Here is a 13,047-nt window from a genome sequence, read left to right as displayed (position 1 = left end):
AAACTATGATGACGAAATTGGTGGTGCTTCTCCATAAGGTGCGTTTTCTTGGTAAAAGACCCAAATAAGTGAAAATAATTAATAATTGATGAATCAAAATTAAATCAAAATTAATGAATCAAAATGTGACGTTCATATATGTGGGCACCAGGTCTCAATTTTATATCATTTCATAATAAGTTTTCCATCTTTTTTTAAATTTTATAAATCATTATAGAGTATTATCTTTCTATTAAATAGCTGAAATATTCCCTTCCCCACAAAGCTTTACCTTTTTCTCCGTCAGTCTTCCGGAGAATGCTCGGCCTCTTTGGCCCACGTGCGCCAAAAGGAGGGCCAGGGGGCAAGCGGTATGCCTCCTTTTGATCCGACTTCTTGATCAAAGGCCGTTTAGCGGTGCCCGTGTAGCGCTGTGGGCACCGCCGCGTTAAGACAGAGAACACCCCTCGTACACAAATGCAGTCCACTCACATCTCCTTCCTGCCTCCTATTTTCCCGTTATGTAACTTTTTTTTCTTCCTATCCTACGTACTTTATCAACGACCCTAGCCGGTGGCATCGCTTCTGGACGGCTGAATAATCATCTCGAGTCGGATTTGACACACATCCGTACGTACGTTAGCTCGCTCGCTCACGCTCCTTCAACCCTTTAGCTGAGGGGCGGTTGGGAGCCGGAGCCCTGAGCCACCGATACTGATCCAGAGTCAGATTGTCAGTGTCAATTACTCGTCAGCAACGGCGCTCGGGCTCGGGCCCCGGCCGCCAAAAGCTCAGCGCTCTCAATCGATCCTCGCCTGGTTCCTCGGCAGGATTTGAGTATCGATAAGCCCGGCGTGGAGCCTCCTCACGCATCCGGCGCTAACTCCCTCCCGCCCCCCAGCCCCGGCGCAGCCCACCTCCCCGTGCAGTCGGGAGACAGATCCGAAGGCCTTGAGGGTACCCCGCTCTCCCTCCAAACCCGGGGAACGGTATCGATCTGAATACCGGAGCAGTATTTCTCCGTCTGCAAGGTTAATCTGGGGCTCGGAAAGTTTTATTGCCGTTGATATGGGAGCGGGTTTAATGACGGATCTGAAGCCAGGCGCATCCAACTTTTATTTGCCGCGGCAGCCGTCAAGTTATGATCAAGCAGAAATTACAGCCACGCCGCCGCCCGTTTGGCAGTGACATTTTTTTTTTAAATGCGAGGGGAATCAATGGCGGAAGGTTTGACGTGAAATAATTGCCGTGATCCACGGCAAGCGTTTTTTTTTTGCCATCGCTCTTGTTCTGAATTTACAATGATCGAAGTGTTTTAGGCTGGCTTGTTTAATCTTTCTCCAGCCATTTAGTTTACAAAGAAGCCGGGACCCCCCTGGCAGTCGTCTGCAATAAGTGTAAACGCTCCACCGACTTCCTCTTTTTAATGATCACAGGCTTATCAGATCTTAATGTTGACACCCTCTCCATTGAATATTCATCCTGCTGGTGTTTTTGCCCATTAATTTTTGATTGCTTCTTTGCGTTACACTTTGAAAGAGTGGGAAAACATTTATCGCCATAGACCGAGCCATCACCCCGAATGCGGGATAGCGCGCGATCAAAACCCACGCTTTTGTCGCCACGCTTTCACCGCGGCCGCAAAACCGCGGATCGCCGTCGTCTACACACCGACGACTTTAAAGACGCCCCGTTTACGCGGCGAATCACGGGCTCCGTCATACATAATGCATTTCTAGCAGGAAGCGCTCGGCGAACCACAGCGCCGACGTCGACTTTTTTTTACTTTCAGCGATTTTCCTGTATTTACACTCGGTAGGGTTATTCTTTAAAAAATTCAATTCTCCGTGGTGAATTATAACAGTGGTTAAAAAAGAATAGAAAAAAAATAAGAGGAGGGATAATTGTACCTTTCCAGAAAAAGATAAGACATCAAAGTGGCTCGGGTTTTGTCGAGATGTGCTTGCACAACATTTGCAAAAGTTGCACGTCCACGTCCTCGGGGATGAATTCCTCTTTTGTTTGCCCGTGCCAGATTCCGCTCATCATCCCCTGCCACCGAGTCATTTGGAGCAGCGGCCAGAGTGGCCCGTACATGAGCGGCAGGGGCGACCGCCTCAAACAATGGCTGCTCGCCCACGAGAGGCGGCGCGAGGACGACTGACGCACGACGGACGCCAACTGTATCAAGTATGGCAGACGCCGAAAAACCACACACGCACACACACACAAACACAGATAAAACCAAGTTGCATGTGTACGTAAACATTCCAATTCAATCCATTTTTAAAAAAAAAATCTAAGAATAGAGATGCTTGCATTGTTAATGGACTCGCGAGTTGTTGCAGAATTAGAATGTACAAAAATAACTTAAACAGAGAACAGTAGGAATTACAAACATATGCTCCCGTGGGCCTCCGCTGCGTTTGCCAGATAGTGCTTGGAATGGTTTTTCTAAAGAGTTATTATTCCCTTAAAAATATGTCTCTCGCATTGTTGTTGTTGTTGTTATTGTTTTTTTTTTTCTGAGAGCAGAATTAGTCTTTGTACCTCTCGTTGGTTTTTTAATTTCCTGCCAAGCGAGTGCTTTGTTCGACATCCAGTGATAAAGGCTCGGAATTTTGCCGCTACAAAGCTTTGTAGTGGAGTATTTGTTTTGTCTCCATTTAGATCTCATTGTTAGCAATGCACCTCCATTGCCGACGACGTCTTGCGCGTTATATACGGCTCCTTTTTAAAATCAACGCATCTCCACGTGTCAAATTAGTGCCTTTCATCATTTTTAATTGCGTTTATTTACAATAAAAAGTTGACTGCCTCGGGCTCATTACCGATTAGCGTGCCTGCCCGTCTCCGTCGCTGAGCCTCTTCTCTTTTTCCTCCTCTTTTCCGAGCGGAGTCATTTCCATTAGAGGGCAGTACAGAACGTGAAAACTGACATCCAACATTTCAACCTGGAATTCAGCCTCGCACATTTGATCCGCAACTTACATGTTTAGGTGTTATTTTATTTTCCCGCACAACCGCGCGCTTAATCCCTTTTGAGAGAGTTATTTTATCTCGGAAGGACCATATGGAGGGGGGCAGCAGGGAGTGTGTGTGTGTGTTGTATTTGGACATAAATGTGTGTGTGTGTGTGTGTGCAAAGGGTTTGACAGAACATTTCCAACACTCCCCCTTAAGGATCTTTTGTTGCGTCGACAGATTCATTCTTTTCCTTCCCCTATTAAATTCTTGATTCTCCTCACTGTCTAATGCAATTCCAGAGTGACCCTGACATGCCCATAGTTATTCCTCCTCTGTGCAGCGCAGGTAGCTTAATAATCCACCCTCTCAAAATAACCTCGACTCTAACCTTTACTGATCCAATTCCAGTGGCCCTCCCCTTGAATACATTTCAACTTTTTCTTTTTTCTTTTTTTTTTTCGCTGCATTTTTAAATTCCTCATCCAAACCGGGGATCTCGCCGCGCCACCGGACTCGCTCGCCGTCGGTAAGCGTGGATGTCGAGGCGGCGGACAGGCAGATGAAGAATGAGACCCAGTCTGTGGTTTCACAGAGGGCTAATGATGCCTGTGGTGACTACAGGCTACAGTCAGCCCCCTAACGAAGGGAGTTGTGACACAGCCACAAGGGGTCCCATTTAAGCTGGGCATACTCTGAAGTGCACTGTAAGCACCCTCCTTTTCTTTTTCTTTCCCCTTTCTTTTTTTTTGGCTTATGGCTAACTCAATTCGGAGGAATGCTACAAATTTAGCAAGCCGAGTTGCTGCTGAAAACAAGTCCGGCATCAAAGCGTCAGCCACGCTGGCAGTAATTGGCCGTGTAATTGCTCAGGTACCCTAGGCAATGCTTCGTATTAAATATTTCACACCTTCTTTTTTCTCCTATTTTGGAGAAATTTTTTTTGCAGCCTATGATATATTTGTACTAGCAGCAATATTGGTCTTTTATCATTTTGGATGTCCAACTTTCAGAATTTGATTAAAGCCGAGTCCAAGTCCATCTCATCAGGCAAAGCCTTCATTTTTTTGCCCAAATACGAGAGCCCCCTGTTCCAGTGGGCGCACGTGAGCGTGCGGCCACGCGTGCTCATGTGCGCACATGTGCACGTCCATATGTGTGTGGGTGAAGTGGATGATATTGAGTCTGACTTCATAAATCACCCAGACACTGATAAACTCCCCATGCACCCACACACCGCTAATGGGCAACCCTTAAGGAGTGTGAGTGTCTCGTGCGGCGTTTGATTCAACATTTATTAACCCCCTCACATGCACCCGCGCGCACACACATGACACACGCGTCGGAGCTCCACAAAGAATATGTTTTGGTGGCATTGCGAGCGCAGGCCTCGCAGATTGGACCCAGCCAGGTTGCATTAATCACCGAGTGGCAAGCGCGGTGAGATATTTGAGCTTAAAGCGGCGCAACAACAGCAGCCACTACATTTCCTAACATTGGTTTCCTTCTCATAACTTACATCCTGTCTCCAACTCCCCACTTCCCATCTCATATCCTGGCACCCCTCCTCATTACAGAGCAATTTTCTCCCCCACATCAAATACAAACACACTCCACGCCTTCCACGTCTTGCTCTTCATACATGTCGGCTCGTATTTCCGGGACGAAGGTCCTGCGGCCGCATCGCTCGCTGGTTCGTAGCCTTTATTATTTTGGAGAACTTAGCGAGCTGGGGAGGGGGGAAAAAATTGAGAAAGAAAATCAAAAGAATTAAAAAAAAAAACTTTGGAGAGCAAGTTAGGCAAGCTGCGAGTGCCACGCTGCTGCCGGGAAGCCGGAGGAGTGTTTGTTATGCAGATAGTCCGCCACTCAGACGCGGGAATAGATAGCCCGCCTAGACGGACAGACTGAGCCTTGGCCGCGCTATCGGGTTTCCTCCCCCTCTGGCCCGTCTGCCGGGACCGCCCGGCCTCGGAGGCCCTGACACCGAGGCACGGCGAGAGCCAGTCGCGACAGCTGCCGCGGCGTCCTCTAATGCCGCCGCCGCACGCCGGCGCGCTACGTCGCCACTACAAAGGGCAATACGATCGCAAACATGGCATCATTTGATGCCCTTGCAATGATCTTTGTCGTTTGAGAGGCAAAGCGGGACAATCGGAGACTTCTTTTCTTTGGGGGGGGGGGGGGGGGGGGGGGGGGGGGTTCTGTGAGAACAAAGAACTGCCGCCTGGCTTAGGATAGTCATGATGAGATGCGGCAGGATTAAATGAGAAAGTAAAGGAAACCCTGAGAGCTTGCCATTGACCTTGAACCAGTGTGTCATCGTAACCTGGTGAACCCGGGTGCCGAACCGAAATTCTCTAATTAGGACCGGCCGACGAAGGGGCCGCATTTCGCCGGAGCCTCTCCCGGCACGTATCAATCCGTGAGCGTGTCAGCCTAGAGAAAGTGCAGGTCTAGCCTTGGTCCTGTTGACGGAGAGGGCGGCACTTCAGAGGCTCCAGGACCCCGTGGCACCAGTCTCTCCGTTCCCCCAGACAGGCTGGGAGCATCTGGGCTCTGTCAGCGCCTCCGGCCCCCGCAGACTGCGATCTATATGACGGGAAGGATTGGATCCGGGAGAGGGGAAAGTACCAGTCGGATTCCTCAGCTGCGTGCAATGTTCACGCCCGTTAGCATCATAGGTAGCGTGCAGGCGTACTGGTCGCAGTGATTCATTTTGAAAGATGGAAGATGGAGGCTATTGATTAGAGACTAACATCCTCTCTATAAATTGCCCAATTATTAATTAAAAGCGGGGTGCTGGAAATATTCAAAATAAAACAGATCGCGGCGTCTGCAGTTGACTTTGACAGAAATGATTCCAGAGATGTTTTGAAAGCGCCCTGTGATGTGACGCCGTCGCTAGAAGCCGATACTCGCACTTGCCAAGACTAATTAATCCATACCCTAAATTAAGACTATAAATTGTGGTCCCGATTTAACAAGGTCAGTTTTAACTTCTCACTTTACTCCTTATTTAACTGTGCGCAAAGGAGGCGGAAGACGGGAGGGGGAGGGGGACGACAGACACCCTATCAATGTGTTTGGCTTATTATGATTGACGATTGATGATTAAGTCCTCCAGCTGACACACACCGGCAAAGCCGGTGAGTTGGAATTGGATGTGACACATACACAGTTCTGCGTGTTAGGTAATTCGTTGACGAGGGGCCAAATTCATTTATGGAACAGCGGTATTGGCAGGCGCGGACACTCTCTGCAAAAACAACGATAATCACAGAGGTTTGGCGCGGCGTGACAAGGACTCTTCTGGGAAAGGCCCTTACACGCCGCTTTGTTGGCCGCTCCTTGCCTGAGACGCGGGGGCGCTTGCGGGGAACATCCGCCGCCGCCGCCGCCGTTCCCAAAATGAGTCCGAGCGAGAACACGTTCGGCGTTAGCCGCGCCTGATCTTTTCGAGACGGAATGTGCGACACGGAAAGTACTCCAAGTCTTTCTGTACGTAAAAAGTCAGCGTGCAAAATAGAACGCGAGGGGGGGAGCCATTTAATCTCCTTTCGCATTCCCCATTTTTCCTGCTAATGAGCCTTATTGACAATCAAACAGAAGCTGTCATCCCCCAGGATGCAACACTCCCATCCCCAGCCTGTTTGTCATAGTGTCCTGGCAATCAGAGCCGCCTGCAAGACCAGGCTGGCAGTTAGCGCTTCTCACAGCGGCGCTGCCTGAAAATGGCACACTTCCTGTAGAGTTGCAGCTGCCACCTCTGCTACTTCCATTACTTTCTATAGCATGCAGATGTTGTATCAACATTCCCTGCCAAGGGGACCGCAATAACTGCGAGATTCATGCCATGTTTCAGAGGCACGTCAATTTCTCAAGTGGCACAATTAAAGGGGGAAACGCAGCACCGGTTTTCCGAAAAGAGCCTTTTTTCACTTCGTTTTTTTTTTTTTATCCTTCTATTTTTTTTTCCTTACGTCCATTTTGTTTAACTGCCCTTTTCCTCGAGTCGAGCCGTTCTGTGAGTCTTTGTGCGGCGGACCTGTCGTGACCCACGGCGGATATGGAAATGGGGCGAAGGTTTTATGGGCCAAACGGATTGGACACAGTCAAGCTCCGGGGGCATGAATATTGGATGTTATTTCTGCTCCCTTTTTATGTAATCCATTGCCAATACATTATTAATAGATGATATCATATCCAGAAGTACCGGACAAAGCGCTACAGAGGGGCACTATGAAAGGAGCTCTATATGGTGGGACCGCGGCAGCTATTTTACGGCCGCGCAACGTCGCCCCCCCCCCCCCCCCCCCCCCCCCCCCCCCCCCCCCCCCCGTCCCGGGCCACATTTAGGGTGTCGTTTAAGGGACCCGGTGAAGTTCGTAAAGGGAAAAAACAGACTGAACGGCGAGTCGCGTCGCCTAAATCTTCCATTTGTGAATGTGAAATCCACTGAAACATTAATGACGTATCAAATGACACCCAAATTCAAGTTTAATGGCTCTTCCCACACGCCGAGATACTTTGCTCGTTCTTTCTTCAACTGCGCCGAGTGAAGTGGAAATCTTTGTACGGATCTAGTTGTCGCCGCAAAGACGCTTGCGTGCGTCCCCGTGTGTTGTTTTAGCAGGGGAACTACGGATTATCAGATCTTCCCATTCACACACAGACTATTTAAAAAAGAAAAGGGTCAAAGCCCTTGTTTTTGCTGGAGAATTGTTCCAAAAAAGGTCAACCCGCTTGATGTCATCTCAAAGTAGTTGCGTCCCACAACCGTATCTAAACTCCCACTTCCCCAGGAGCCAATCCCTTTAAAAAAAAAAAAAAAAAGACCTCCTCAGCACTGTCCGCCCAGCAGCCAAGATAAACCATTGTCACGCTATTTTAGTTTGATGGGCCCTTGTCCGGACACGCGCGAGCACAAAGGTATGATCAGCGCAACATCCATTTTAAGTCAACCTGTGACCTCCTCAATAACGGCGACACGGGGAGCCAAGGCGTAAGCTAATATTCCCGTTTTTTAAGGTCAGGTGGAATTGTTTTTCCTCCTGGGAAAGCGGCGATTGATAAAGCGCAAACAGAAAGCTCTTTTCTGAATGCTTGTCCTCCATGGCCCGGCTGAAGGTTTCATTCCTTTATATCGCGCGGCCCAATTCCCAGCCCGCACGGCCATTGTGGCTCTTTGAGCCGGCACTCTCCATTGACTGCCTCATTGTCCGGCCGCCCTTTTATGCGCGCGCTATCACCGGAGCGTAATCTTTCACCTGAGCGGCCCCGCCGACGGTCACCCAAAGCGAAGCGAGTCACTCGCCGAGACGCCGCGATTAAGCCAACCCCGCTAATGAAGAAATATTTATCGCCGCGGATCGGCTCCAATAAATCTACGACGTCGCCGGCTAATATCGCGGCGGTTAGTCATACCCGCTAGAGATGTTCAATATTACTGAGCAGAGTTCTAATAAAGAGATATCTTTTTATTTTATTTTAGGATCCGCCCCTTCTTCATAAATATAACAATCCACGAGCAAATGTCTGAAACGTGGCTCTCGCTCGGCAAGATCGATATTGCTTTCAATATTTCTCTCCTTTGACAGATAAGCAGTACGCGGGCGAGTCTTGATAAGAACGCCCGACGTACGGATGTGGCCAGCCGCGTTCCCTTTTGATTGCGTGACCCCTTCACCTTTCCGCGTCGGGGAGGGAGGCGGCCGCACGCTATGGCGGGGAGGAGCTCCGTCGGGCTATGGTTATGGGGCATTATTGACCCGGGATTTATAAATATTTCATGCGCACATTTAGATCACGGCGGAGGGTGGCCATTAGAGTTCTCCAATAAAGAGGCTCTCAGAATGATTGAGTGGCATGCCTGCGCTCGCTCGCTCGTTCGCTCGCCGGACACGGAGGGGAAACCTGCTGAGACAATCGAGTGCACCTCCGCTATGCCTCCGAGCGCTTAAAATTGGCAACAACTGAGCAAACATGTCATTTTTGATTGTACTTTGGCCCTCACAACTTGCCTGTCTATTTTTTTTTTCTTCCTCCACCCTCCTCGTTCCGCTCAACCGGCTATTGTTCCCCGCCACGGCGGTCCGTGCCCAGCTTTCATTTACAGCCACGCTCTCCCCTAAATGTACAGTTTGCGCATTTTCCTGCCCAAGACAGATTTTTGTCATGAATAATAGAGACAGCGGTGGTAAGCAAGGCGATAGATCCGACCGACGCCGTCGTCGAAACAGATAATGCAATGTCAGGACACTATTGTTATCAGACACTTTGGATTATCCGGGGAATGATTTGAGGGCAGCAGGCGATCGCAGCTGAAAATTAAATTGCTCTTTTGAGGGCGTCTGCTCTTTTTTGCGCTATCAGCAACCCACCGTCTCCCCCCCCCCCCCCCCCCCCCCCCCCCCCTTTTCCCCGCCCGGCCGACTATCTGAGCGGCGGCAGAATCGGCGCACGGCGCTTGACATAATAAGCTGCGATATGCTGATTGGCACTCGTGTCGTCGCCGCTTAATTGTGCATTAAAAGGAGAGGTGTCCGCGGACAATGTTGCCTTGATGGGAAATTGACATTTTGTGACCTGTTTCTCCGTGCGCACTCAGAACGCCAGATAAGATACTCTCTTGTTTTTAGGGAAGAGACCCCCCCCCTCCCCATACACACACCCCTAAACACTCCTCTCCTTCTGTTTGACCCACTTGATGAGTATAGATTTCACAGTGCCCCCCCCCCGCTCCCTCCTTTCAGCTCACAAACTATAAGGGTTTCCAAACGATACCGGCTCTTATAGACAAAGGATAACCTTGCTCTTTCAATGTATTGATTCTTTATTAACGAGGTGGCTTAATGCAATGAAATGAGGGATTTGAACGAGACCCATTTGGGGTGCTTTGAATAAAAAAAAAAAGGCGCCGCTGTTTATGAATGACTACAATGAGGCTTTGAAGCAGCAAGAGGATCTCGCAATGTCAGAGCGCTTTGTCGACAAGAGCGGGTGGAAAGAACAGAACCCCCCCGTGCATTTTTTTTTGTGTAGAGGTTACGCTTTCCCACGTAAAACAGCATCATCACAGATTTTTTACCCTGGCCTTCTTCTAGTGCTTGCTCACACTGGAGAAGTCCTCGGTTAAAGGCAAATATGTATTTTTTTAGTTTTAAACTCCTTAGCTACTATTGACGGCGGTAGGCGTGCAATCCATTTGAACCAGAAGGGACGACAGCGGTCAAATAAATTGGACGTCTACTTCGAACAAGCATTCACATTGAATGGGATAAACCCAAACATATTTTACTACATCTTCATACTTCTCTGTGGGTTTCTGAAGTAATTAAACATTGTGGGCTTCCTAACTTGTTAGACCAAAACTGGATTTGCCATGCAAAATATATCTAATTCTATGTTAATTAACTTCATGATGATGTTCGTCTACCAGTGACAAAATGAAATTCACAGCACGATTGGGTGTCTATCGTCGTCACTAGCACTGAAAGAGTTAACTGCGAAATCTTAAGAAAACATCGTTTCCATTTCAAATGTTGACATTTTTAATGTTTCTCCCCTGTAAACATGTTTAAGCTATGTGGCAGAGTTATAAGTGGTGATTAGAAATGACTTTTTTTTTTACATTCTACAAAACAGAAAATAATACAACCACAAATGGAGCCTGTTTTTTTTTTTCGTTTGTTCGTTTGTTGATTTTTTTTTTTTGTCCTTTTTTTTTTTTATCTCCAAGGTTGTCCCTCATGCACATTAGTCTCTATTGGATCTTAACAACTATCATATGGGTCACAAACAATTTATTTGACAATACAACCAACAAAGTTTTCTCCAAAATGGTCTGTATAGATAATTTAAAATCAATATAAAAATAAACAATGAAGTTTGACTTCCCCTTTAAAAAAAATGGACAAGAGAGTCTCGACGGAGTAACACAAAGTTTTTGAGAATACACATGAAATATATGCACATTGCATTTCATCAAATACAAAAAAAACGAAATGAAGGCAACATTTCTTGGCTGAATTATCTGTGCTGCATCACTATATTAAGGGCAATGACGATTAATACATACATAATGAAAAGCAATATACAAAATTTCAGAGATAAATACATTATTTATAGTTGATATGTTACAAAATTTCCCTCAGTGAGCGCAAGTGTGTGTTGGAACAGAAATATGACGATGAACTACTTTACGCCTACATTCTCAACGGATTTGCTTTTTTACTTTTTTTGTTCTTTTCGACATTTTTTTTGGGAGTGTTGATTTAAAAGAACATGAAAAAGACAGATGTATAAATATTTAGCACAAGTTTGGCAATATCACAATAGTCTACCATTTTTTTTTAACCACATATAAAACACATAAGGGAGTTGGAGCTATAGAAGGGAGAGAGACTGCTCCTCATCAACAAGAAACAGACTTCACAGTAGCCTAGGAATGCATTAATATACAGTGCTAGCAAAAAAGTTGAAAAACATGGCAAAACACACTTGCTTAAAAGGAAGCTCTAGACATGGAAGTACATCATATTCATCAACAGAGCAGTGTTTTTGTACACATCAGTGTGCTTGTTGAGTCAAAGAGGATTTTTTTTTCCCATTTGAAGATGATTTTTTTTTCTTCTAGCTACAATAAATTACAAAATTTAAGTTAAAATGCAGGAATGAAACATGGTACAACTTCATTCAACCCGCCCAGCCCCGCCCGTACTTTTTCCCCCCACCCTTTCTTTGTAATTTGTGGATCAATTAATAACTACATGATATATCTTATAATTTCCAGTTGAAACGGTCTTGGCCCCTGTGTGTTTTTTTTTTTAATTCCTCCTCATACATTTAAAAATACAAAAAAAGTCACATTATAAAGACGCACAACTCTTTGTGTGTGGATCTATTAAAAGAGAGAACGGGAAGGAAAAAGAAAGAGAAAAAAAGAGAGAATCTGAGGCAAACAAGTTCGTTGGCAAATGTACTGTACATCAGTGTTTTTACTGTACAACGTGTACTCCGCAGAGTCCCTTCCAGTATTGAACGTGTGGTCGATCGGACGGATCCAAGGCCGAACCAAGCGCACGCCGACAGGTATACAAAATAAACCCTTCATCATCCTGTGTCCTCCTCGTCAAGGGTGATGGAATGAGTGGGCGGGAAAACAAACAAAACAAAAACCAAAAAAAAAAAAAAAAGTCCCACAGAAAAAAAAAAATTCTTCCTGGTGAGATCCTTTTTTTTTCTTCTGCTGGGTTGATAAAGTCATTTTGAAGAAAAAAAAAATGTTTTTTTCCTCATTCATCTTTAAAAAGAGATCAAGCGGTTGACTATACATGGCACCAGCACTTTTTGCACGTCCTGTGAAAGTGGTAGACCGGTGCTTGAGATGACGAAAGTGCATTTACATGGGTGGGACGACGAGGCCGGACATGGCTGAGAAAAAGAGGAAAGGTTCCATTAGTTGATCTGCTTTAAGACAGTTGTGGAAATTAAATGCAATGAATAGTGCATCTACGTGTGTGCATGCGTGCGTGGGTGGGTGTACGTGTATATGGGGGTGCATGTGACTCATACCTGTCAACCTCTGCCGATAACTGCCCTTATAAATGATTATGATTCCCCTTACAAACCCCCAAAAAACCTTACAAACACCGTACGGTGTTTGTAAGGTTTTTGGGGGGTTTGTAAGGGGAATCATAATCATTTATAAGGGCAGTTATCGGCAGAGGTTGACAGGTATGATTGTGTGTACGTGTATTTGGGTGCGCGGGTGTGTCTGAACGAGAGATGGCGAGACTTTGGTAAAAATGCTGACATTTACATGCGACGTTTTCACTTAGGCTTTCCGCCATTCCTGGCGTTAGCGTGCACGGACGAGCGGGATTAGCCGCGATCCGAGGTATCATTGCCGGGTCATTGTCGCCGGGCCATCTGCTCGGGGTGTCATTAGCGACTGTTGCCTCACCCAGACAGTGCACGCGCACGGGCACACTCGCACGTTTGAACAATTAGGCGACTACTGAACTGCCGGGAATGATATATTATTATATTGCTGGGAGTGTATTTGTAGAGTCATGGTTGGAATGCTTTTAAGTTTGCCAG

The 13,047-nt window shown here is 46.8% G+C and overlaps 2 protein-coding genes across 15 annotated transcripts in view; one reads left to right on the top strand and one right to left on the bottom strand.

Moving 5' to 3' along the window:
• Positions 1-13,047, top strand: part of LOC144084812 (methylated-DNA--protein-cysteine methyltransferase-like) — a 124,974-nt gene that overhangs the window by 99,997 nt on the left and 11,930 nt on the right. For 8 of the 9 annotated variants that reach the window (XR_013303915.1, XR_013303917.1, XR_013303918.1 and 5 more), the window contains 2 exons: positions 2,015-2,169; positions 11,968-12,036. Coding sequence is in view for 1 of the 9 variants with exons in the window: in XM_077613584.1 (XP_077469710.1) it covers positions 2,015-2,143 (129 nt within the window). In the remaining 8 variants the exon portion in view is untranslated. The remainder of the gene's footprint in view (positions 1-2,014; positions 2,170-11,967; positions 12,037-13,047) is intronic. The other variant, XM_077613584.1, reaches the window with a different exon arrangement.
• Positions 10,473-13,047, bottom strand: part of LOC144084807 (transcription factor COE3) — an 85,015-nt gene continuing 82,440 nt past the window's right edge. For all 6 annotated transcript variants that reach the window (XM_077613574.1, XM_077613575.1, XM_077613576.1 and 3 more), the window contains exon 16: positions 10,473-12,378. In XM_077613574.1, the coding sequence (XP_077469700.1) occupies positions 12,347-12,378 (32 nt within the window). In that variant the 3' untranslated portion in view covers positions 10,473-12,346. The remainder of the gene's footprint in view (positions 12,379-13,047) is intronic.

Source organism: Stigmatopora argus, chromosome 11, assembly GCF_051989625.1.
Source record: "Stigmatopora argus isolate UIUO_Sarg chromosome 11, RoL_Sarg_1.0, whole genome shotgun sequence".
Lineage (NCBI taxonomy): Eukaryota > Metazoa > Chordata > Actinopteri > Syngnathiformes > Syngnathidae > Stigmatopora > Stigmatopora argus.
The sequence above is the reverse complement of the archived record's forward strand: the minus strand, read 5'-3'. Positions and strand labels throughout refer to the sequence as shown.